Raw genomic sequence first — 27,400 nt, forward strand, 5'->3', positions numbered from 1 at the left:
TTTTAGAACACAGTACTTAAAAGTTAAGTATGGAGATCTACCCATTTTTAGATTTATTCTTCAAAGGTGCAAACATCTCATTTCACACATTGAGTGGGGAAGATCTGTGACTCACATGTGTGATAGTGGATGACGAATCAGAGTCGACTGACTGCTTTTTGGGCAGTCCTAAAACAAAGCATCAACTGTGATTGGTAGATGTAAAATTAGGGGAAGACATAGGAAGTGATGTAAAAGAAGCATCTTGAAAAGGAGCTGTTACTTCCTGTGAGATTGAATTATTTGTTTTTTGGAAGTGGAGACTGGAGGAATTCTTCATTCTTTGATCTGCTGTTAGACTGACACATGATGAGTGAAAAGCTGACTCCTAACTGGATTTTTCTGGAAAAACTATCCGCTGGAGAGACCTACTCTTGAGAGACACTTTCTGGGTTCTCAGCTTTGCTGAGGCTGGCTGAAACTAATTCTCCCTGCCTGGAGGGGCCGGGAGTAAATTGCTTAGTGCTCAGCCTAGATATCTTACCTTATCCTCTCTCTGATTTTTTGTTTCACTCTTTCTACATTTTGTAAATAAATTGTAAAAAAATTCTCTTTGGAATTAATTAAATTCCTGGTGACCACCCTCTTAAAATATAAAATCCAACCCTTTTAAAAATAAACCCCTTTTCTCCCTTACAGTGCTTAGCACATAGAAGGCATTCAGTGGAAAAGAAAGTCCTTCCTTCTTTCTTTTCTTCCTTCCTTCTTCTTCTTCCCTCCTTCCTTCATAGGGACACAAAGAAATCAAGATCTCTGCACTCAATATCTTCCTCTGGGTTCTCTGGCCTTTTGCCTGAGAAAGAGGAGTTTGTTTTTGAATCAAATGTTCCCTTAGTCCAAGGGTCAGCAAACTACAACCTGTTGGTTATTTTTATAAGGCCCATGAGCTCAGGCAGGGGCCATAATTAGCCCATGGGCTGTAGTCTTGGTCCATGAAATCCGACATCTCACTTTCTCAGTCAAAAACCAAAATACTCAAGTTGGAGTGAACCCAGGATTAGAACCTGGAGTAGTATGTGGGGGGTGGGCAACTTTCTTTTGGTTTGGGTCCATATTCCTTGGTGTGGCTTTGCTGTCAGTTACATTCCCCTCTCACCCCAGTGAAAATGGACCCTCTCTGCCTACTTTTTTCAAGTTGCTTTCTTGAGGAGAGTTGTTTCTCTTGGTCCCCTTGTTGGTCCTATCACTCCAGGATTCATTTTGAAACATTACTTTACAGTTGGTTGGAGTAGATTCTTAGAATGGTTCCAACTTTCTGGGCCTCTATTCTGCCATTTTAGCTCTGCCTTCCCAAAATACTGAAAATACCATATTAGTTTAATGCAGAAGTTATCTTTTTAGTGCCATGGATTCCTCTCAGAATAATGTTTTTAAATGCATAAAGTAAAATGTATAAAGAAAGGAAACTAGTTATATGGAAACATAGTTATCAAATATCAAACAAACAAAACCAAGTTTATAGGTCTTAGATTAATCCCTGGTACAATGGATCAAGTGCCATTTAGGTTGTCAACCTCCTATCTAAGAAACTTCTTTAAGGGTTTGCCTCTTCACATTATTGACTGAGCTGTGGTAGGAAAGAGAAAAGACAGAGACTAATAATCCTGAGACCACAAGGGTTTCATAGTTTCTGAAATCCAAGAAAGGCAGCCTTACCATTCTAAGAGCATTCTTGGAAGTCCTTCCAGATGGAGGATAGAAGAAATCCGAAAGTGATTCCTGTACCCTGCCTCCCCACCATTTTACATTTAAGGAAACCGAGGCTCAGGTTAAATGACTTGATCATGGCCAAAGAGCTAGTAAGTATCAGAGGCAGGATTAAAACCCAAAACTTCTTGACTTAGAAGTCCAGCATGAGAACTTAAATATCAGCATTATCTCTTTGTGTTTAGAAGAATGGGACTGCCTCATTTATGCCAGACAAGCTTTAGTGTTATAGAAAAGCAGAACAATCCCTGAAGTACTTTCCCATAATGCTGGGACACAAAAGTGTTCCTAGTCAAGGTGTTCAGTGACCAGTGCTACCATTTTGAAAGCTTCAAGTCCTTGGATAATACATGGTTGAGGGTCACCCTGCTGCACAAATAAAGCAATAAAACATTATTATTAGACACAGATGTTGCTCATATTTATGCAATGTGTTGTTTTTAAAGCAGCCCTAGTCAGGAGGCATTTTTTTTGCAGGTGGATCTTTTCTCTCAATCAGTTTATATTAGTGAAGCTGGGCTCCTCCTCTTTCATCCTGGCCAAAGTAGTTATCAAAGATCCCCCTCTCTCTTTCCTCCTGGTCCTGCCTCTCTAGACTCTTCCCAAGAAATCAGGGGCTCTCATGTGATGTCTCAGGATGGAGAATGCATTATCATCTTCTGGGTAGTCTGGTGAGCCCTGCTTTTTGCTTTATGTTATAAAAATTGTGTTGGTAGGAAGGGAGGGAAGGAGAGAGAAGGGAAGAAGAAAAGAAGGAAAGCAAAAGAAAAGAAAGGAAGGAAATGAAAAAGGGAAGAAAGGAAAGGAAGGGAGAGGAGCTCATTTATCCTAGATTACAAGGTGGGAAAGCTATAATTTAAGTTTAATAATACTTTATTAAGTTTGTATCCAGTAGAATATATGCTGCTTAAGGGCAGGCACTAATTCCCTTTTGGTTTTTAGATTTCCAGTAAGAGGTAGCTTAACTAGAGTTCTAACTTTGGAATTAGGAAGACATGGATCCAAATAACAATCCTAACCCTTACTAGCTAAGGAGTCTTGGGAAAATCACATTACTCCATATCTGAGACATATCAACTAAATCATAGATGAGTTGTGATCTGCATCAGTGAAGAGATTTCCTTCCCTCAGCAGCTGCTTCCTTTATCTCCTCACTGGCCAACTGCCTCTTTACCACCTTCCTGCCAGAAAGCTGTTCCGACTTCCTCTCCTCAGTGTCCTGGTCTCTTTGGTAATGGAATCTTTAGCTCTGGCTCACTGCTTACTGAACCTATCAGTTCTCTGATCCACTGAGAAAACCTGCTCTCTCCCCTCTCAAGCTAGACAGAGGGAGAGACTAAGAAAATCCCTGTAACACCTTGATGGGGAGCTCTCAAGGCTGGCAAAATCATAGTTCTTTCCATTATCCCCAACTACCCCAGTTCCCTACATATAGTTCATGCTTCATAAATGTATTTTTAAATTGGATTATAGATGGAAATAGGTCTTGACCAAAGACACATGTAAAACCCAGTGGAATTATGTGTTGGATATGGGAGAGAGTTGGAGGGAGGGGAGGGAAAGAACATGATTTTTGTAATCCTGGAAAAATGCTCTAAATTAATCAATTAAATACAATTTAAAAATAAATAAATTGGATTATGGCTTAAAAAAAATATATATATATACCCTCAAATCCCCTTTCTCATTCCTGCTTGTTCTTTCTCCAGTGCTGCCAAATGAGAGAAGCTTTCATGCTGCTGCTAAAAGAAACAATCTGGATATCATGGAGCAGCTGGTTGAAAAGAAGGTTAACATTAATGCCATGAACAGTGTGAGTAGAGACCATACACATAGTAGAATATCGTTGAGAGTGATGGTTGATGCTGAGAATTCTCTCAGCAGGCCTAGCAAACATCCCTGGCATTCCATCCCTATTTCCAACTTTCTGGATCTCTCCAACAGGATGACCACCAAAAGCTTGCAGTATGAAATTAAATTCATCCTATCTAAAATTGAATTCATCCCCTTCTCCCCTATGCCTACTCCTTATAATTTTTCTCTTCCTCTTGATAATACTGCCATACTTTCCAAATACCCAAGTCCATAAACTGTCATTTTTGACTCAAAAACTCTTAGATCTAGAGCTCAAAAGGACCCCTCGGAGCTGGTCTAGTCCAACTCTTCATTTTATAGTTGAGGAAACTGAAACCAGGGATATTAAATGATTTGGTCAAGGTCACACTGGTAATAAATTTCAAAGATAGGATTTGAACCCAGGGCCTCTGACTCCAGCATCAATGTTCTTTTTCCTGCTTCATACCATCTACACTCTGTAACATTTAAAATTAGTTTCTCTGCTAAAAGTATATTTTCATAAGGTTTATGAAAGATTAAGAAATAAAGAAAATACAAAATGAGAAAGCACGTGCCTAGGAGGGCCGAAAGGCCCACTCAATTTCACTTACTCTACATCTTGAGAGAGGTGTGTGTTTGGAAGGGGAAGCAGGGAGAGAGAGGAGCCAGCCAGGCAGTACAGTCAGTTTAAATGCCCCTTTTGCTCTTGGCCCAGGTGAGGACCTCCGGTGAGATTTCAGGGAATTCTGGGAACTACCAAGGACTTCTGGGAATTGAAGTCCGGGGTTCAAATCTCCATTTTACAATGCCCTCCTCTCCTCCATCAAGTCAGTTACCAGTTCCAATTCTACCTCCTTATCTCATCCTCCTTTGTTCAAATCATCTTGAATTATGGTCATAGCTTCATCAATTCTCACCTGTTTTCCTCACCTTTCCCCAGGCTATGCTTCACACTGTTGCTAGAATAATCCTCTTAATCTGTTACTCTAATCACTCAAGAACTTTTAGTAGTTCCCCATTATATGCCAAATACTATATAAACTCCTGACTTTGACAGTCCAGGTCCTCCGCCACCTGGATTCAGTCTTCTTGTCTCATTCACTCTACTTGTACAGCCCAGTTGAACCATGCCTTGTGCCTGCCCTCTTCCTTTGCTGCCTGAAATATTATCACACTTTTACTTACATCAGCCTTGCCTGGCATGGGCTGCTCCCCGCCTCACCTCCATCTATTGGAATCCCACTCCTTCCTTCCTAGCTCACTTCCTCAGTGAAGGCTCTCATGACACTCCCAATCACAGGGAAAAGAAATCTCTCCCTTTTCAAACTCCTCAAAGCACACTAAACTATCCTCAGCCTTGATCTTCTCCTGTAGCATTGGTGTGTCGGTGGATGGCCTCTTTCCATTTAGAGAGCAACTCCTTGGGAGGCGGATCTGTTGATTCTGGGTAAGAAATATCACTTTATTGATTATGTCAATTTATTGGTTAGATCAGGATCATAATCAACATAAAGGCCAAGAGCCCTCTTGAATGACCAGAGACTCTGAATCCTGGTAAGGCAGCTTAATAAATAGAATTTTAAGAGCTTATTATTCAGCCCTTCCCTTGAATAATCCAAGCCATCTCTAATTGGTAAGTAGGTAATTAGGAAGTGGTCCATCAAACTATCCATTCTTCCCTGTCCCCACAGAATAATTTTAAAGAATCTTCCTGTAAGCCAGAATCTGTGAAAGAAATACATTCTTGGGGATTTCTAAGCAAAAGAAAATGCAAAAAACTGCAGACTGCATGAAATCTGTGACTTAGACCCCAGATACAGGAATACACAGTAATTCTCTCTAATATACAGGAACTGGAGCTCTTCTACTCCGTGTTCCTCATATAAGAATTAATATAATATCTGAAAAAGAAATTCTCATTGTTCCATATGGTAGTTCTCTTTGCATTCCCTCCACCAAAGCAAGTAAGGTTTAATGTGAGTAGAAGAAAGTGAACTGGATTTAAAATCAAGAATCCAGTGCTTTGATTGAATTCCTGTTCTAACACTTCCATCATCTAGCCATAGACAAGTCCTTCAAGTCGTCTCTTTTTCTAAAATACAGGCATTCATATTTGCACTAGAGGCCATAGAAACAAGAACTAGTTAGACCTTCAAGAGCTATATGAATGTCAATTGTTTTTATTATATTAAAAAAGTTTGTTGGTTTAATGAAATTGAAAAGATGAAATCAGAGGGTACCACCTTCCCTGAGAATGAGTTTATCTTATCTTATCTTTGGGCAGGGATGTAGGGTGTTTGCTTGCTTTTTAATCTCCTCTGCCAAACTTAATCCATTGTGGGTGTGTGGTAAGTCAACACAGTCTGTTTATCTTCTGGGTCTCTCAAATTCTGGAAAGTCAGAACATCCTTGGCTATTTGATCTTAGTTGATTTTCTTCCAAGGAATGTCATTTGTAGCTAGGTTCCTCTGAAGCTGAAATCTTTAGGGAAAAAAATGACTTCTTTAATGGCATTGTTGCTGAGTTCCTGTTTGGCCAGAAACCTTTCCATTTTAGCTTCTATCTCTCTGGTGTCAGGTTTCAGAGAGCAGGGGATGGCTAAATGGGTCCATTGCTAGAAATATGGGTCTCCTGTTTCTGTGGATTTCCTGAAACTCTTCTTGATGGAAATCTCTGGTTGCCTCTAATAATGTTTCTGAAAGGGGGACAGGGGCAGAGGAAAGAAAGGGCATGGAGAGGGCCAGGTGCTTATGGTAGTCTGGGAGCATTTCAAAATGTGTGAGTGGGTCTCTGTGTGCATGCACACATGTTCATGTGTGTGTGTATATGTGTGTATGTCAGTGTCATAATAGCTAGGTGGCTCAATGGATAGAAGCAGGCTTGGAGATGGAAGGGAAGGTTTAAATCTAGTCTCAGACACTTCCTAGCTGTGTGACCCTGGGCAAGTCACTTAACCCCAGTTGCCTACTACCCCTTACTGCTCTTCTGTGTTGGAATGGATCCTTAGTATCATTTCTAAGAAAGAAAGTAAAGGTTTAAAAAAGAAAAGAAACTAAAGCACAGAATACCAAATGATTGTTTGCTGCTAGCAATTTCCATAAAAACTGATAAGCTTCTTTCCTCAGCCCCCAATGAAGATTCGTTTTTGCTTTTTTTTAAGAGGAAGGACAGGCCTTGTGTTTTTATCAGCATAGGAGAACTTCTAGCACAGAATTTCTTATCTAGGTATGTTGCTCAACAACTTGTAAAAGTAACTGGAAATCTTAGGGAGTTGGCCAGGGACACCAAGAAGATAAAAGGATTTGGCCTTGGTCTCACTGCCAATATATGTCACAGGCAAGACCTGCCTCAAGGTCTTCTGACTCCAAGGCTAACTCACTCTCTCTCTCTCTCTCTCTCTCCACCCCCTCTCCCTCTGAAGGTTTTCTTTCTTTCTTTCTTTCTTTCTTTCTTTCTTTCTTTCTTTCTTTCTTTCTTTCTTTCTTTCTTTCTTTCTTTCTTTCTTTCTTTCTTTCTTTCTTTCTTTCTTCTCTTTCTCTCTTTCTCTCTTTCTCTCTTTCTCTCTTTCTCTCTTTCTCTCTTTCTCTCTTTCTCTCTTTCTCTCTTTCTCTCTTTCTCTCTTTCTCTCTTTCTCTCTTTCTCTCTTTCTTCTCTCTTTCTCTCTTTCTCTCTTTCTCTCTTTCTCTCTTTCTCTCTTTCTTTCTTTCTTTCTCTCTCTCTTTTCTTTTCTTTCTTTCTTTCTTTCTTTCTTTCTTTCTTTCTTTCTTTCTTTCTTTCTTTCTTTCTTTCTTTCTTTCTTTCTTTCTTTCTTTCTTTCTTTCTTTCTTTCTTTCTTTCTTTCTTTCTTTCTTTCTTTCTCTCTTTCTCTCTTTCTTTCTTTCTCTCTTTCTTTCTTTCTTTCTCTCTTTCTTTCTTTCTTTCTCTCTTTCTTTCTTTCTTTCTTTCTTTCTTTCTTTCTTTCTTTCTTTCTTTCTTTCTTTCTTTCTTTCTTTCTTTCTTTCTTTCTTTCTTTCTTTCTTTCTTTCTTTCTTTCTTTCTTTCTTTCTTTCTTTCTTTCTTTCTTTCTTTCTCCCTCTCTCTGAAGGTTTTCTTTCTTTCTCTTTTTTTTGTTTTGTTTTTTTTCTGGTCTGGCCTTACGATTTCATTGGTGTAAGAAACTCCCAGTTAGGGAGCACCGTCCTCCCCTTCCAGTGCAGATCACTGACTGCTTTACAAAAGCAAATCTTAGAGAGCCACTTGACACACTGAGACATTAAGTGATTTGCTCAAGGTCAAACAGCTGGTATGTGTCAGAGGCAGGAATTGAACATGCATCTTTCTGACTCAGAGGCCCATTGCCATTCTTCCTTTCATGTGGATTTCTATGGGGCATTGAAGTTAACTGTAGGTGTCCTCAGAGATAGATAGGTGGTAGCATTATTAAAAAGTAGGATAAAATATTTGTTACAAAAGCTTTGTTTTCATTCTCCCTCCACCCCCACCCCCACTGGTAGGGGATAAGAGGGAAAGGGGAAATAAGAATGGGGTTGGGGGGGAGAGAAAATGAAAAGAAGCATTTTAAAAAATTGTACAGAAGAAAACAGTAGGGAAGGAAGGCCAGAAAGAATCAGCCAAGTAAGACAGCTTTAGCTACAGAGAGGGAGATAGAGAAAAAGGGAGAGAGAAAGAGAGAGACAGAGAGAGACAGAGACAGAGAGAGAGAGACAGAGAGAGAGAGAGAGAGAGAGAGAGAGAGAGAGAGAGAGAGAGAGAGAGAGAAGAGAGAGAGAGAGAGAGAGAGAGAGAGAGAGAGAGAGAGAGAGAGAGAGAGAGAGAGAGAGATTTTTGCTGTCATTCGGTTGTTTCAATCATATCTGACTTTTCAAGACCCCATTTTGGGATTTTCTTGGCAGGGATATTGGAGTGGTTTGCCTTTTCCTTCTCCAGTTCATTTTACCAATGAGGAAACTGGGGCAAAAAGGGTTAAATGATTTTGCCAGGGTCACACAGCTAGGAAGTATCTGAGGCCAGATTTGAAATCAGGAAGATGAGTCTCCCTAACTGCCCGATGTATGGGGGTGTATGTGTGATTGTATTATATATAAGAAAGCAAGGTAAATATAATTTAAAATTTCTGTACAATCTTCTTGTTCTATTATTCTATATATGGAGATTTCTATTTTTATGGTGTTTATAATTGGTTCAATTTTTAAACTAGTCTATGGGGATAACTAACTACTTTTACATCAGTCAATCAACTGGGTAACACTGATGCTATCCTTAGATTGTGTATTTTAGTTCTGGATTACCACATCATATATTCCCTCCTAAATAATAGACAGAATATATATTCTTTAATATTTTTAAAATTGACAATTACATGTATTAAGTTTCCCCACAAATTTTCCCAAGTTATACAATTGAACTTATTTCCCTCCTTCCCTTCCCCCTCCCTCTGCTGGCAGTAGATTAGGTCTGGGTTATGCATGTATTGTCATGCAAAATGTATTTCCATATTGTTCATTTTTGTTAGAGAATAATCTTATAAAACCAAAACCCCCAAACATAAACCCAAATAAACAAGTGATAAATCATTACTTTGATTGCATTCTGACTCCACCAGGTCTTTCTCTGGAGGTTGATAGCAGTCTTTGTTGTAAGTCCCTCAGAATTGTCCTGGATCATTGCATTGCTGAGAGTAGCTCTGTGTATAATGTTCCCCTGGTTCTGCTTATTTTACTCTGCATGAGTTCAGGAAGGTCTTTGCAGCTGCTTCTGAAATCGTTCTGTGCATCATTCCTAAAAGCTCAAGAGCATAGAATATATGTTCTTAAAGAAAAAAAAAATTAAGATTTTTCAAAATAAGCTGTATTGGCAAAAAAAAATATGCCTAGGAAAATTTCTTCCATACATTTACATTTTTTATTGTATTAAAATTCCTGGTGATACAGTGGAACTGATTGTCATCTCTGGGAGGGGAGAGAGAGACAACATGAATCCTGTAACAATGGAAAAAATTTTAAATTAAATTTAAAAAAATTCCTAAGCTCTATCAAGGATTTTGTGCTAAGAAAAAGAAATAGCATCTGTTACAAGCTAACATTTTTGTTATATTACAAGAATGACTAGCTCCGTGTTGGGTTTCAGTTCTTCCTATTAAATTTTATATTCCTTATGTTTCTGGCATACATCCCAGGGGGCTATAAAGCTCTCCAAAGCTATGTTTTCCCTAATGCATTTCCCATTATGCTGGAAATAATACATAGTACTTTCATGTCAAACTAAAAGTACAGAGATGAATAATTTTTAAAATAATTTTTATTGCTATCTTTTATAGTTTAAATTACCATAGTTTCTCCCAATTCCTTCCCTTGCCCCCTCTAGAAAGTCATCCCATATAACAAATAATATTTTTAAAGGAAAAAAAGAGGAAGAAGAAATTGAGTTGAATATTTTAAAAATGTACTAATATCCCTGAGTAAATGTGGCTATTCCAGAAATAAAAATATTTTTTTATAAGGAGCAAACACTATTTTGATGAGATTACCAAGCTTTTCATTTCTAGCTATATCATTAAAAAACACAAGTTTTTACTCCTTACTATACCAAACCCTCAATAAGCATTTCTTATAAATTATGTTTACTTAGATGAAGCGCACAGCCCTGCATTTTGCTGTGGGTGGAAACCATTTATCAGCAGTAGAATTCCTTCTCAATCACAAGGCCAGAGTGGACATTGCTGATAAGGTAAGCTCATCTTCCCCTAATAGAATCATTTGAAACATTTCCATGAAACAACTAGTATCGTAGAAAAAAAAAGCTACTGATTTAAAAAAAAAAAGATGGTCTTTTATCCCTAATGAATTGTCTTTTTTTTTTTTTCTGGTGGTAGTAATATATAAGGTTTACTTGCAACATCTTCACATAGATATTGAATGTCCTTTATAGGCAGAAATGACACTCCTAACCCACCACAGACAGGAGCTAAGCTTTGGACTGTTTGTTCCGTGATGGTGATGAATTCCACAAGTGACCCTTGGGACCAATAGCTCATATTTATTTGCAAGAAAGCAAAAAATACAGTCTATGGCTATGGAACAGCCTTTAGCAAATTAGTTCAGAGGGACTGAACCCATGACTTTGCTCTTGAGATAAAAATGTACCAGTCACCTGAGCTAATAAACCACAGACATGTCTCCTTATATACACAAACTGTCCTACCCACAATGCTTCCTGCCCACCTACCCTGTTTCTCCTTTGTATTACTGCTCAGTACCAAGTTCAAGGAATTAATGTGTGCATGTATATGTGTGTGTGTGTGTGTGTGTGTGTGTGTGTGCGGGCGCGCGTGGAGGGTGGGGTTACCCCATATCATGCTAATAAAGTCATGGGATTAAGAACTAGGAGGAACCTTTATGATAATAAAATCTAACCCCTTCATTTTACAGAGGAACAGATACCTAGATTGACTTGTCCAGAGTGACATTGAAAGTAAGCAAGAGGAGCAAGGAGATGAATTAAAGGATAGAGACCCAGTTCTAGAGTCAGAAAGTCCTGGGTTCAAATCTGACCTCAGACACATCCTAGCTGTGTGACCCTGGGTAAGTTACTTAACCCCCATTGGCTAGCCCTTACTGCTCTTCTGCCTTGGAACCAAATACTTCATATTAATTCTTAAAACAGAAGGTATGGATTTAAAAAACTGTGGCCAACAGGATTAATGGATTTGCCCAGGGTCCCATAGGTAGTAAATGTCTGAGGCCATATTTGAACTTAGGAAGATAAATCTTCCTAATTCCAGGTCCACTGTGCCATCTGGCTGTAGTCATACTTGAACAGAAATCAGATGCCAACTTCCCTTTCTAATTTTAACTACTATTACTCATTGAAGTTGTTCAGTTGTATCGGATTATTCATTAATCCATTTCTGGGTTTCTTAGCAAAGATACCAGAGTGGTTTACCATTTCCTTCTCCAACTCATTTGACAGTGCTGGAGACTGAGGTAATCAGGGTGAAGTGACTTACCCAGGGTCACATAGCTGGTAAAGGCTTGTAGCCAGAACTGAACTCAGAAAGATGAATCTTCCTGATTCCAGGTCCAGTACTTTATAGTACCGGGAAACATTTCTTATTTATGTCAACCCTAGTTATCCTGTTCCCAGGAGGCTTTGCTAATGATTCTCAATGAGATTAGCCTGTCTTTCCTTTTTGGTGATGGAAAAAGTTGCATTCACTGGCTGTTCCAAATTTTACTTTTTTTTTTTTTATAAGTAGACGTGAAATTGGCCCAGTTGTAGAGAATCATTTAAATTCAGTCCATGTCTATTTCACATTGAGTAAGTAGTATAATAGGTGGGTTAAAAGAAGGGTTCAAAACTAACTAACTAATTAACTACATATATATAAATAACAGGTTTATTTAGCTAATGGGAGGAGGGGAAAAAAGGGAATTAGGGAATAACTAACTCAACCCAAAGAGAGATTAAAACCCTTATACCTTCTATAATTATTCTAAACTAAATTCTTTACAGTAGTAATTAAGGCCAGGGGGTTTTGTAGGAACAAGGACAAGGGCCAAAGAATCTCACAACCAGGAGTCCTCTTTGAGTCAAGCAATAGTACCAGTTACAGCTCTGTTGAAATCCACTTGACAGCAGCAGCAGCACTGACAACACCAAGGACAGGCAGCATATCAAGAAAGCCAAAGAAGAGGAAATCACTGGCACTCTGGGTCCACCCCAGAAATACCAAAGAGCCTCTTGGCTCTCCTGACTGCTAGGGGAAAAGCAGCATCCTCTTTCTCTCTTCCAGAGGAGTTCACCAATTGCTCTCAGAAACTGCCTGTGTGTTCAGTTCCCCAGCTCCTGAGAGTTCTGTGTGGAATGTTGGTTTGCAAGATCTCTTACTGTCAACTTGTCCCTGTTAAAATCCCTTACTATGGTCCCCCCTTTGCACAAAGCCAAAATCATGTTGAAAACACGATTTTGGCATTTGTGCACTAACATACTTATATTTTCCTTAAATTAAAATTTCTATCCAAAATAATAAACAACCTACACTCAACTATCTTATCCTATCTAATACTATCCTATTCTAGGAATTTTGATCAAGGAAAGGAAAATGGGAAAGTAGACAATAAACAATTACAAAGTTCAAAATACAGATCCAACATATACAAAAGCAAAACAAGAAAATAACATCAAAATCAAAATACAAATGTACATTCATGTAAAACATTAAAATCATAAAATATTACTCTTATCAACTAATACAGAAAATTCTACTATGGTGCAATGTATAAACAGCAAACTAAGGTAAAATTTTGAAAAAATACAATAAGCCCAACATTGTATAAGTTTAAAAAAAAAATAAACCAAATCATCAAACTTACTTATGCAAAATACATTTAACAATAGATGAAAAGCAAACATAAATTGTCTATTTACATAATTTTACATATATACATATATACATGTATGCTAAAACACACATACACTTCATATTTATACATATTATTTACATATATTAATATATGTATTTACATTTTTGTGATGTGTAATGTTATATGCCATATATACTATATAATGTATGTTATGTATGTTGCAATGTATTTTGTAATGCAATTCAGTGTCTTACCTTATCTTATCAATCTTAAACTCTAATCTATCTATCTGTAGCCCTATCTTCCTAAAATCTCCTAAAACTAATCTTATCTACCTATACTAACATTCTAAACCAAGTAGCTAAGTATTTTTTGTTAGTAACTACTTTATAACTAACTATAACATTGTTAATATCTAACTATACATTGTTTCACTCATTCAACTAGTGATTCAATGTATCCTAACCATGTTTATATTTTTGTGTATTTGTTTTTGTCATGTTGTTATTCAAGCTATGTTATGTTGTTTTGTTAGTGTTATGACAGTATTACTATTGTGTTAGTGTTGTGTTTCTGTTCCATGCAATATACCACAATTTAAGATTTTTCTTCTCTTCTCATCTTGTTTGAAGAATTCTTCCTCTCAAAAATCCATGGTAGTAAAATGTATTAATGAATGCTTGTGAATATATGTTATGTTGTGTTATATTACATTAACCAAATTCCTTAGAACCATTAGTCCATCAATCACTTGATCCTCTTCATTGAAAATTCCCTTCAAAAACTTTATCTGCTTAGTATTTATAAGTCTCATTCTTTGTACAATGTCCATTAATTTTCTGAATCCTTCTCTTCCTCTGCAATGTTCTCTTCCATTTGAATGTCCTCTTCCACTGGAATGGTTCTCTCCTTATTGATCTTTTTGACTGCAGATTCTGTTTGATTGATGAATCTCAGATTCCCACAATTCATTATTCTTCATTTCCTTATTCTAAAATTTCTACATTTTCATTATTAATTCCATGAGACAATTTAATATGTGATCAATAAAGTCACAAATCTCTTCCTAATACTTTCACAGAAGATGGTGAAACTAACACAATTGCATAAGGACCTACCCAACTCTCTTGTGTTGCTGATGTTTTTGCAACATTTTTCATATACACCATATCACCTGGTTGAAAATTATGAAAAGAATAATCCAATGGACCAGATTGGATCAATACTCCCATATCATGCAGTTCTCTAAGTCGTTGTTGTAATGCACTTAAATATGAAGCAAGTTGACAAACTAAGAGATGTATAAACAGCCTACAAGTTTTTGCCTGCAATAGAACATGTCCAAAGAGCATTTCATAAGATGATATATGTAAATCTGCTCTTGGTCTTGTAGTAGGTAAAACAAAGCAATGGGAAGAATATCTGGCCATTTTAGATAAGTTTCAGTACAAATTCCCCGCCCCCCCACCCCCAGTCTTGAGCTTCCTATTCACACTCCACTTGACCTTTGTAGATGCTAAGGAATATGATATTTAGGTGTTATTCCTAGATTCTCATAGATTCTTTTCAGGATATCTTGTGTAAAATGAGATCCTTTATCAGAATCTATGATAATTAGTACACCAAACCTAGGAACAATTTCCTTAAGCAACACTTTCACCACAAAGCTATCTGTATTACTATTAAATGGAAAAGCTTCAGGCCATTTAGTTAACCTGTCCACAATTACCAGACAAAACTTGATTTCCCAGCTTTTGGCATGCTGTTGTAATCAATTTGCAAACTCTCAAATGGACAGTATGCCAAAGGTCTACCACCCAAACCTTTCTTTCTGAATGCACCTTGATTGAATTTTTGGCAAACAGAACTAGTACAGATCTTATTTGCAACAGCACTTATTTCCAGTGCTACCCATATACTTTTTACATAGTCTACTACAGCTTGAGTACCAAAATGACCTTTTGTGTGAATGGCTTGACACAAATAGGTATATAAATCTTTTGGTAACAGTGGTTTTCCTGTGTCTGCAACCCATATTTCATGTTCTTTCCTTGCTCCAAATTTCTCCTTCCACTTCTGAATTTCTGAATCTACATAAGCTCTTTCTAAATCATCAGACTCAATAGTTGACAAATTCATTACATACACTGGAGCATTCCAGGCTGCAAACTTTCCTTTAGAAACTGAATCTCTGCCACAAATATGACTTCTACAATGGATCATTGCTAGCTGTTTAGGTTTTGGGATAGTATCCAACAACTCAGTTATTATTTCTGCATGTGCAATTGGTTTTCCTGATGTAGTAATAAGATCTCATTGTTTCCAGATCTCCCCTGTTGCATGACATATTGAAAATGCATAACGAGAGTCTGTAAACATATTAGCACTTTTACCATCAGCTAGAAGATATTAGCACTAAGGTTACTTTTTGTTCCAGTAATACCACTACTAGTTTTGTATCCCAAAGAGATTTTTTTAAAAAGGGAGAAAGGACCTATTTGTACAAAAATATTTATAGCTGTTCTTTTTTATGGAGGCCAAGAATTGGAAACAAAAGGGATATCCCTCAGTTAGGGAATGGCTGAACAAATTGTGGTATGTGATAGAATACCAATGTGCTCTAAGGAATGATGAAAAGGATGATTTCAGAAAGAGCTGGAAAGACCTACATGAACTGATGCAGGGTGAAATAAGCAGGACCAGAAGAACATTGTGCACAGTAACAGCAACATTGTGGAATGATCAAATGTGATAGACTTTGCTACTAACAACACAACAGTCTAGAACAATTCTGAGGGACTTACAACAAAGACTACTATTGAACTCCAGAGGAAGAACTATTGGAATCAGAATGCAGATCAAAGCACATGATTTTGAATTTATTTATTTGGATTTTTGTTTGGGGGTTTGGGATTTATATAAGTATTTTGAACAATATGGAAATGTTTTGCATGATAATAAAATGTATAACTCAGAACAAATTGCTTGCCAGCTCTGAGAGCAGGGAGAGAAGGGAGGAAGGAAGACAATTTGGATCATATAATTTCAGAAAACTTTTGTGGAAATTTGTTATTACATATAATTCCTTAAAATAAATTTATGTATATAGTATTACAATAACCACAATAACAACAAAAAAGAAATTCTAGTGACCTCCTATTGCCTCTGGGATAGAAGGCAGAAAGTCTCCTGTTTGGCATACAAGGTCTCTCATAATCTGAATCCAGACTACCTTTCTAGTCTCATTAAATGATATTCTACTTCTTCTACTATATTTCCTAACAATTTCTAATTTCTCCTTTAAAAAGAATTCAAGGGGAAGCTAGATGGCTCAGTGGATAGAGAGCCAGTCCTAGAGACAGGAACTCCTGGGTTCAAATGTGGCCTCAGATACTTCCTAGCTATGTGACCCTGAGCAGATCACAACTCCAATTGCCTAGCCCTTACTGTTCTTCTGTCTTGGAACCAATACATGATATTGATTCTAAGATGGAAGGTAAGGGTTTTATTTTTTTTAAAGGAGTCAAACAAAAACACTTTATTAACCCTTTGATGTAGATGAATGACATTAAGTTATATGATTCCACTGAAAAGCAAATTAAAAATAGCTCCTTCATCATAAATCTTTGTCCAAAGATTTAAAAATAAATACCCGCTCAGAATAATGTTTTTAAATACATAAAATTCTTAATGTATGTCAATGGAATATAGACATTGAAAATGTCAAAGTTAGATCTGGAGATCACAGTGAACCAATGGATGAAGGTAAATAATGTGACCAGAGCTCTCGTATTTCTCACCACAGGGATTCATTTTCCCTAAAAGGGCTATAGTTGATAGAGTAGCATGTCTGGAGTAAGAAAGACTTGAGTTCAAATCTGCTCTCAGACACTTATTAGCTGTGTGATTCTGGGCAAAATATCAATTTCTATTTGTCTCCATTTCCTCATTTGTAAAATGGGGATCATAATACATACCTTTCAGAATTATTGTGAGGATCAAATGACAGAATAATTGCACAGCACTTTCTTTTAAACCCTTACCTTCCACCTTAGAATAAATACTGTGTATTGGTTCTAAGGCAGAAGAGTAGTAAGCTCTAGGCAATGGGGTTAAGTGACTTGCTCAGGGTCACACAGCTAAGAAGTATCTGAGGCCAGATTTGAACTAGGAGCTCCCATCTCTAGGCCTGGTTCTCAATCCATGGAAGTACCCAGTTTCCCCTTGCAAAGCATTTTGTATAGTGCCTGGTACATAGTAAGTACTATAGAAATGTTAATTATTATTATCTTACATAATAATAATTATTATCTTAAACAATCTTATAACTATTATCTTATAGAATAATAATTATCTTATATAAATATCATTATCATCTTATATAATCTTATAACTATCCTGATTATCTTATATAATAATAATAAGAATAGCTGTCAACCTGATTCCCAATGATGCGATTCTAATGATTAATAATAACTCATGCCCTTAACAACTTTGGCTCATCAATTTTGTATCTCACCAAACCATATGAAATTTGTTAAAGACTTTGTTCTGAAGTTTCTGAAATCTATTCATTAATTTCAAAAAATGACTAAAGTCTGACCTTTTGGTTATGGAAAGTCAAGCTTTTTGTAACGTAATTTTGACTGTGATCCATTTTTCCTAGTTTTTGTTTTCTACATATCTATGAAGCTTCTAAATAATGATAGATTTGAGATTAGGGATTATTTGGGGGTGGGGAATGGTGTGGTAGAGGATGGATTTTTACTTGAGATACTACTTGACTCTTTATACAAATGTCTTGTGGAACAGGTAGGTAGTCCAATGAATCTCTATTCATTGGAAGAGTGTCAGACCTAGAGTCAGGAAGACTGTAGTTCAAAACCGACTTCAGACACTGACTACTGTGTCACCTTGAGCAAGTCACTTTAACGCTCTTTGCCTCAGTTTTCTCATTTGTAAAAACCCGAGTTAGTCACCTTTTTCTATAATGACAATATATATGGTACCATGAAATATAAGAAAGTTTATATCTTGTCTCTCATTGATTTTTTTTGGAAGCATGGCTTGACCGTCCTTCATCTTGCAGCCTGGTTTGGGAGTCTAGAAATCATGCTAATGTTAGTGAAAGCTGGAGCCGATCAGAAAGCCAAGAATCAGGTATGTCTGCCCTACTTGGTCACTTGCGTCAAATAAGCACCTGCCCTATTGGTGCTGGGAACTTCTGATCCTTAATCTTGTTCGACTTTCTTTAGGATGGGATGACCATACTCCATTTTGCAGCTCAGAACAATAATGTGAGAATTGTGGATTACCTTATCCAGGATCTTCATCTGAGAGAACTAAATCAGCAAGATGAGGTATGTGTCTGCAGATGTTGGATAAGCTTCTCATGGGTCTGATTCCTACTCTCTGTCCAGCCAGAGCCTGTTCAACCATCATGAAGGGGCCTAAGCTTATGTATTAGCAGAACTGGGACTGGGAACTAGGAGGTAAGTAAGGATAGGGTTGGCAGTGAGAGCAGCCTGTAGTATACCCCTATATGGGGAAGGCAGAAACAATAGCTAACTAGATCAGAGGTTCTTAACTTTTTCTCTCTGCCATGGACTCCTTTGGTAGTCTAATGAAGTCTAGGAACCCTTCTCAGAATAATGTTTTTAGATGCATAAACACTAAAAATATAAGTAGTAAAGACATATAGGATTCAAAGGAAAATAATTTTGTTAAAATAAAGATGTTCTTTTTCCTAAGTTGACAGATGCTCTGAAAATTTATCCATGGGCCCCTTGGAAGGGGTAGAGGCTGGTTTGTGGATCCTTCCCTGCCCTGTGCCCTATACTCTGGTGACAATATCTAAATAAATGTGGCCAATATCTAAATAAATCAAACCATGCCACTTGTAAAGGTTAAATTTAGGGTTGAGACTGAATGTAACAATGATTTGGTCACCAAGGATTTTATTTATGAAATCCTAAAATGAAAACACTCAAGTCAGAATGGAGTTTATGGTGATTTAATTACAACAGGAGGAAGAAATTAAGAGAGAGAGAGAGGGAGAGAGGGAAAGGAGTTAACTCAAAACCGCTCTGGCTCAAGGTGAGCCAGGCAGGAGTTTAAGTCCTTGGAGAGCCAAGGTAAAGAAGGGAGTCAGTCCTTATCACTCACGTGACCAATCTGAAGGAAAGCTGTCTGTGGGGCTCCTCCAAGCTCGAGTTCCAGGATCGAACCCATGTCTAGCCCTCTCCACAGGAAGTCACAAGAACTCCAAAGGCAGTTCTCTACCTCACTTCCTGCATCTCACATGTGCCAATGGTGGCTCAAGCTTGGCTTAGGACAGCCCAGGGGGGCAGTCAATTGTTTCTGATTTGTCATTTGCTAACATATGCCTATGTAGTGTGGGTGTGCACATTCCTGGGTGCTAGACCAAGCAAGATGGAGAAAACCTAAAAATCATATACTTTTGATTTTATACTTAAAAACCTTGCCTTGATCTCCTCCCGGCCTTTCATAATATGCAGCTAGGGTCAGCAGTGTAAGTGTCCACAAATTAACTTTTTAAGACCAATTCAACTGAGGGGAGAAAACAAAGACCTCTGGATACCAGTTCCTGTTGACCGAGAAGGGTGTGTATGTGTGTGTATTTTTATTGTTTTTTTTTTAGTTTTTCTTTAAAACCCTACCTTCTGTCTTAGAACTATATATTGGTTCTAAGGCAGAAGAGTGGTAAGGGATAGGCAGTAAGGGTTAAATGACATTCATAGGGTCACACAGCTAGAAAATATTTGAGGCCAAATTTGAACCCATGACCTGCCATCTCTAGGTCTGGCTCTCTATCTACTGAGCCATCTAGTTGCTCCTAGCTTCCTGTTTTAATTTCAATTCAATTAAATTCCTTTTAAAATTAATTTAGTTATTTTTGCTGCCTTCTACTGGGTATCTGATTTTCTCAAGCAATAGTTGGGTTTGGGTTTTTTTGACCTCATCTCATTATAGGGGCAACTAGTGGCACGGTGGAGAGAGTGCTGGTCCTAGAGTCAGAAAGACTCATCTCCCTGAGTTTGAATCTGGCCCCAGATACTTACTAGTTGTATGGTCCTAGGCAAGTCACTTAATCCTATTTACCTTAGTTTCCTTATCTGTAAAATGAGCTGGAGAAGGAAATGGCAAAACACTCGTGATCTTTGCCAAGAAAACCCCAGATGGAGTCACCAAGTATTGAACATAACTGAACAACAATACATATCACAGGGATAATCAATATAGTTGTTACATGTCACTGAAGAAGTCTCCCAATATGGAACTGGTGTGCTCTCTGCATGGAGTCTTGTAGTGCTCTCATGTATATCAAGGAAGTCTGGGTGGTGAGCATTAGATAGGGCTGACCCATTAGTCCGGCTGCTAGAGAGTCAAATATACAGAGCAGGTTTGGTGACCAAGAAAACCTTTGTGCCACTTTTCCTGCCTCTTTTTATAACACGCAGAGGCTCTGCTTACAGTCTCTCCTCTCTCTGTCACTGGGGAATTTGAAAAGACTGGGGACTCCCTGAGCAATACCGAGCTTTACCTCCTTGTTGGAATCTTGCATTATTGAGGCTGTCTCAGAACAACAACCATAAAATGTACTTGTCCGAGATCCAGTCCAATAGCACTATCACTGAACTACTTATTTCACTTTTGTCAAATGATTTAGCCTGTGTCCCCTCTGTTCCCTCATTCATACAATAAGTGGGTTGGACCAAATGGTGTCTGAGTTATCTTTCAATCCTAGGTCTATGGCCTGTGGTATCACCTGTGCCTTCTCCTAGCCAAAATGAATTGCCCATCCCTGAACAGCACCTTAGTTTGGTCCCTGCTCTCCTGGAGTCCTGCTTTTATTAGTCAGCATCTGAGGTCTGTGAGTTGGGGTTGAGCAGATCAAATGCAGCTTTTACCTTTGCTCAGCTTAAAAGGGATTGTGAAATCAGGAACATTTTGTTCATAAACCTAATCAGATAGAAAGAGATGTGTCACCTTCACCCCCATTCTATTGTAAACAGAAAATAATAGGCGGCAGAATATTTGCTCTGGACTGGGAAGATAAAGATAAAAAGGTGTTTGCCTAGAGGGAGCTCCCCACGCTACAGATTAGACTGGGTCACTTGAAAATTAATAGGACCCTTCCCCTCCTGGAAAGATAGGGCATGGGCAAGGAGTGATGGGAGAGTCTAGAGGTCCCTCCCAATTCTCCCATTCTCAAGTTGCTCTACCAGAGAGGACAGAGAAAGGGAGGACACGTTTGTAATGATATATAGACATCCTGTATCAATGTGCAAACTCCCTTCTGGCTCTAGAAAAAGAAATGTGCAAAAATATTTGAGAAAAGGCATAAGGAAAGGCCTTGGGGGATATCCATAAATTGCTGAGCATTTGTGAATGTTTATATGGCTTTACAATCTTGGGTCAGATTCAAATAATGGGAGATTCTGTTGGCCCCAAAGAGGAAAGATGTGTGAGGTCTTGGAGGAGGGAGGCCTTGTGGAGGGGGAAAATAATGAGCATGAAGGTCCCTGAGAAGAAATGTGAGTTGTTTTATGGAACTGAGGTCAACAGTCAATACAGCAATCAATTTAAGTGGAGGATTTTCCCAGTAAATGGGGGTGAAACTATCAAGACTTTAAGTCCATTAGAGAAGAGAATGGACTCCTTTAGAGTCTGCGGAAGATTCATCTTGGAACAGGAATTGAATAACTTTAATAATGTATATACATCTTGGAAGACGATTTTAACATTTTTTAAAAGCTTAGGAATGGCATATAATTTAAAGGCCGGAAGACTTCAGTCAAGGGGAAAAGGCCAGCTAGCTTGGTTAAGGGAGGATAACTACAGTTTCAATTATACAAACAGCATAAATGAAGTCAAACACTTTAACCTCAGTCAGAAAGGGCAAAGCTGACCCAACGGGCCTCTCATCAGAGTTGATCTAACCGCATTTTTAAGTGATTTTATTATGTACAGAAAGTTTTCCTTAGGTTGAGACACACACACACCCCACCTCCCTCCACATGTGCATATCTGGATTTGAATTCAAAGGGGTGAGGTTAAAGTATCAGCTCTGTGACTACTTGGGACAAATCATTTAACCTTGGGCTGTAGTGTCCTCGTCTGGTGGGACCAGATGACTAAGGATCCAGCATATACTCATACACGAATATATGCAAAACACACAACCAGCTGCCTCGTTCCCACCCCAACCTCTCTTTCCTCAAATCTCCCGCTTGTTTTTAGAGCTAATTATCTTTTCCTTCTGTGGCGGTTCTTGTTTCTATTCTGGATCCTCGAATCTGGTGAGGAAGTATCAGAATGAACATAAGGGACTGTGGGAAGGAAGCTGAATTTGATGGAAAGGGGCCTCCCTATAAATTCAACTCATGGAAATGCTTGGGTTTGAAAAGGGTAATTCCAATGAGAAGAAAGTGACCGGCTTAGGTTTCAATGGCAACAGCGATTGTTTACATAATCGTTGCTAGCTTTGATGGTTCACAGATCTGTAATGTATTTTTTAAAAGAAAAAAAAAATGAACAGGAAATCTCAGCCTCCCAGACTTTCCCCGACATAATGAAAGTCCCTTATCTATAGTGCACATAAAATTAAAACTGAACAGGCCACTGAGCAAAAAAGACACCAAGGAACTGGCTCTCCTGCCCTTCTGCAGCATATTCAAAAGAAGGAGAAAAAGAATCAGACTTAGGATGATAGATATCATGCTGGCAAGACTCCTTTGGTTTTACAGATTAAAAAACCGCTGAGGTCCAGGAAAGTTTAATTATTCACCTCAAGTCACAGAGTACTAGATCATTTCTCTGGGCCCCAGGTAATATGCAATTTGAGTAGAGGCAGGGTATGTGGGGTGTTCAGGGAGGACTAGCTGTTCATCCACCTTAAGTGTCCACCTTTTATCTACCTCTTACCTGTGGATCCAAGAAGCTGTAGCATATGCTGTGGCCTAAACCAGGTTGAAGGTAACCATCAGGCCTCAAATCCATCAGGAATTAGGGGGATGTAGACCTTCCCCAATGGAATGGATAGACGAGAACACTTTGTTCCCATAGCCATGAAGAAAGCTGAAGCAGACACTATGGAGTACCCAGATCTTGGTCAGATGCTGAGGTTGTCAACTCCCTCTTGGGCCATTGCCAGTTGTCCTGACTTTTGTCTTGACACAAGACTCGGATGACTCTGGAAGAGAGAGTGAGGCCAATGACTGTGTAACTGTGCTTCACTTAAATTCAGTTCATGAGTGTAGCAGTTAAAATTAGTCTCTCTGCTAAAAGTATTATATTTTTATGTAGTTTATTAAAGATTAAGAAGTAAAGAAAATACAAAATAAGAAAGCACGTGCCTAGGAGGGCCGACAGGCCCATTCAATTTCATTTACTACATCTTGGGAGACCCATGTCCCTAGAAGCAGAAGCAGAGAGACCCGAAGTAGGCGGAGAGTCAGCTTAAATACAATCTCTGTTCTCGGCCCAGGTGGGAATTCAGGTGGGATTATAGTGAATTCTGGGAGCTACCAAGGACTTCTGGGAATTGAAGTCCAGGATTCAAATCTCCATTTTTACATGAGAAAGTCAAGGCATCCCCCTATGATATCACTGGTCCTCTTTGAAAACAAAAGACAAGCAACAGAAAATGTAAAAAAGAGGGGGTTAGTTTAATTCACCTTCTAGCTCTATTTGTTTGTTGGATGTTTTTTGTTTTTATTTCACAATTAGTAATGGACACATCTTTTGATCTCTCCCTTATTCAGTAATCATTCCCTGTAACAAAGATTTAAAAACAAGGTGGAAAAATCCAGCTCAGCAAAACCAACAAACCTATCAACTGTATCTGAAAGCATAAGCAGAAAGAAAAAGTAATCACTGAGGCATTTTTTTTTGAAGTGAAGAGAAAAGAACCAAAGGAAGGCCAGACAAACAGAATAGTTTTGATAGCTACAAGTTGATCTTAAAAAGAAAAACAAGTGTACATGATAGAGACCTGCAGTTTCATATACAATCGATCCTCTTATTTTTTTCTGTTCTACAGTATATATGTAAATGCCCATTGTCCCTTGGTATTTGTGAAGTGAGGCATACAAATTAAAAATTAATTTTAATATGTATTTTTAGTATTCTATATCCATAGTTCCAGATCTCTGCAAAGGGACAGAGTTTTCTCTCTGGGGCCAGTTTTGGTCATAATGACACACTATTCAGTTTCTCTTTTTATTCCTTCTTTTTCCATTATTATAGTCATTTTGTATATCATGTTCTTGATTTTACCAGGCAAACTTTGCCTCATATTTCATTGAAAAAATGGAAGTGATTTGCCAACAACTATCCCTTTCTCCCTCCTTCTTAATACTTATCACTCAGTTGCCCTTCTGCCATTATCTCTTCCTTGATTGCCTTGTCACATCATTCTCCTTGCCAAGGTCACCCCCCCCCCCCCCCCCAGGAACAAGTGATCCAATCTATTTCCTTTTCCCGGGTAGATTGCCTCTTCTGTCATCTCTACTCATTCATTTTTTTTTCATCTTCTCCCTGTCTACTGGTGACTATTTAAATCCGTATCTTCCCCCCAAATCTGGAATGCTTTCCTTTGTACCATTCTAGAAGGCATTTTATAGGTCACCTAGGCTATTTTCCTCATTTTCCTGAGGGGAAACTGAGGCATAGAAAGGTTACATAGGCCCAAGGTTACATTGCTAGCTAGCATCAGAGTTGGGATAAGGACCCAAATCTCCTGATTCCCACACTGGTGCTTTCTACCATGCCAAGTAAAAGAAGGATTCCAGGAAATATCTTCCTATTTAAATCCTATTGAAAATGAATTTAAACAGAGCAGGGAGAATGGTTCTAGACTTTTCTCTCTTTTTGCTAAAGGAAAATAAGGTGTGTTGTGAAGCTTCATAGAACTGCTTCCCACAGAAATTTATGCCATTTTTATCTTTACAGGTTTCCCACTACCTCATCTTCTTGCTTTAGTTATTGGAAAACCATGAAGAGTAAGCAGTTGATTCAGTCTAGAAGGGGAGAATTCGAAGCTCTGGCTTCAGGAACCTTCCATAAAAAGGCTTTCCTTCCTCCTTCTCTCTTCCTCTCCCCTCCTCCCATTATCCCTTACTAAATAATACATGCTTTTGTCTATTCTTACTATGGTTGCGGTTATAGAATACTAGACCAAATTGTAAATGTTTTCCCTTTAAACTAGCCCCAACCCCCCTACTCCCAGGAACGAACTCTAACCTCTCTTTAATCCCTTGAGTTGGAAAAGCATTTTCAGAGTCTCTCAACTTTGCTGATACCATCTTAGCTGTCTCAAAGTGGGCCAAGTGAGAGTTGGGGCAATTACCGTGACCAGAAAATCCTGTATTAAAACAAAAATAAAAACAACCCACACTCAGCAAAACCTTTTTTGTGGCTTGGATTGGCTGGATAGTTTCCTCTATTTTACTTTGTGGTAATAAGCAGATCCATGTATATTTTCTTTTTTTTTTAAATAATATTTTATTTTTTCCCTGTTACAATGTTTCAGCATTCTTTTTTTTTTTAAGTTTTGAGTTCTAAATTCTCTTCCTTCTTCTGACTTTCCCCCTTCCTTGAGACAGCAAACAATCTGATATAGATTTTACATGTATAAACATGTAAAACATTTTTCCATATTAGTTGTTTTGTGGAAGAATACTTAAATGGAAAAAAAAGAAAATTAAATGTAGTATATTTCAGTCTGTATTTAGATCCCTGCCCTTTCTTGGAGGGGAGATGGCATTTTTCATTCATGTGCATTATCAAGGCATGTTGAAAATGTATGCACAAGTAAGCTCAGAGACTAAAAAGGAGTTGCTGATATTCCAGCACCTAGAACTGTAGCTAGAAATTTTTAATGGGATAAGTGGGGGCAGCAGGGTGACTCAATAAATTGAGAGCCAGGCCTAGAGATGGGAGGTCCTGAGTTCAAATGTGGGCTGAGACACTTCCAGCTGTGTGACCCTGGGCAAGTCACTTAACCCCCATTGCCTAGACCTTACTGCTCTTCTGCCTTAGAACCCATACCCAGTATTGGTTCCAAGACTGAAGAGGGTTTAAAATAAATAAATAAATATGGTAAGCATCACCAAGGTTGTTCTTGGCATAGTAGGGGAGCTGGATATGACTCTGCTGAGGGATAGAGTGGGACAAAGACCTCAGGACACAGGAGAGGGAAAGAGTAGCAATTGTGTACTTCCCTAACTCTTCCTGATTTAGTGGAGATATTGGAATAGTTCTCAATTTCCTTCTCCAGCTATTTTTACAGATAAGGAAACTGAGGCCAACAGGGTTAAGGGACTTGTCAACCTTTGCAGTTCATTGAAAGAAGTTTCCTTAGCCAAAGCAAGGAAAGTACATTTAAACAGGGTCAGGCTAATCCCTGAGGATTCAGCTAAAGGCAGCTTCCCTGGATAGGTGTTGGTCATGATGCTCCTCTGCCAGTCAGAAGCCTCAGCTCTTTGTCCGGGCTCTTTTGTCCTCTGGTAAAGAAGAAGCTTTAGTGCTGGAGCCAATTACATCTTGCCTCAGTTTCTTCATCCATAAAGGGGAAATAATAATAGCACCTACCTCCCAAGATCTGATGAGATTATAATTGTAAAGCACCTAACACACAAGCTCATAGCATTTGAGAGATCAAATAAAAATACAAGTCTTGTGATTGCTTTTCAGAAAGGAAGAAAGCCATTCCTTTTGGCTGCTGAAAGGGGACATGTTGAAATGATAGAAAAACTCATTGAGCTCAATTTGCTCACTTCAGAAAAAGACAAGGTGACTTACTTTTTCCATATCGTTGGCGGAACCCTTTGAAGTGACAATCAGCAATCAGCAGCTTTTTAAAAAAATATTTTTCCCATGATTCTTGTCGTCTCCCTCCCTTCTTCCCTCCCCCTCCCAGAGTTGACAGTCAATTTCACTGGGTTATTCATATATTATCACTCAAATCCTATTTCCATATTATTCATTAATAATCTTTTAAAACCAAACCCCAAATGCTATCTCCATTTAAACAAGTGATAAATCATGTTTTCTTCTGAATTTCTACTCCCACAGTTCTTTCTCTAGATTTTATTAGGTTAAGGCAGCACAATGTGGTATGATCCACTCAGTGAGCTCTACAGCTCAGACAAACTGGCCTCCTTGCTGTTTCTCATTGTATTATTGCTACCCCTAAGCTAATAACAAATGGACAGCTAGCTAGAGGGAGGATGACTGCATTAGTGAGAGATTGGACTTCCAATATCCCTTCCATTTTTAACATTCTATAATTCTAAAATAGTCTGTACATGCCTTCTTCTCTCTTTGCCTTTATTTTTCATGATTAAGTAGTAGGAAAAGCATCACCAAAAAGCATAGTGGAGATTAAATCCAAATTTTGGCAGAATATTCTGAAGAATTATCTACTTTTA

The 27,400-nt window shown here is 38.2% G+C and overlaps 1 protein-coding gene across 4 annotated transcripts in view; it reads left to right on the forward strand.

The window, feature by feature from the left end:
* The window catches only part of ANKDD1B (ankyrin repeat and death domain containing 1B), a 96,206-nt gene that overhangs the window by 10,140 nt on the left and 58,666 nt on the right, over positions 1–27,400 (forward strand). For 3 of the 4 annotated variants that reach the window (XM_007486541.2, XM_056824760.1, XM_007486545.2), the window contains exons 2-5: positions 3,456–3,559; positions 10,210–10,308; positions 18,006–18,104; positions 18,200–18,304. In XM_007486541.2, the coding sequence (XP_007486603.2) occupies positions 3,456–3,559; positions 10,210–10,308; positions 18,006–18,104; positions 18,200–18,304 (407 nt within the window). Of the gene's footprint in view, positions 1–3,455; positions 3,560–10,209; positions 10,309–18,005; positions 18,105–18,199; positions 18,305–26,663; positions 26,763–27,400 lie in introns of all 4 variants that reach the window. The other variant, XM_007486538.3, reaches the window with a different exon arrangement.

This window comes from Monodelphis domestica, chromosome 3, assembly GCF_027887165.1.
Source record: "Monodelphis domestica isolate mMonDom1 chromosome 3, mMonDom1.pri, whole genome shotgun sequence".
Taxonomy (NCBI): Eukaryota; Metazoa; Chordata; class Mammalia; order Didelphimorphia; family Didelphidae; genus Monodelphis; species Monodelphis domestica.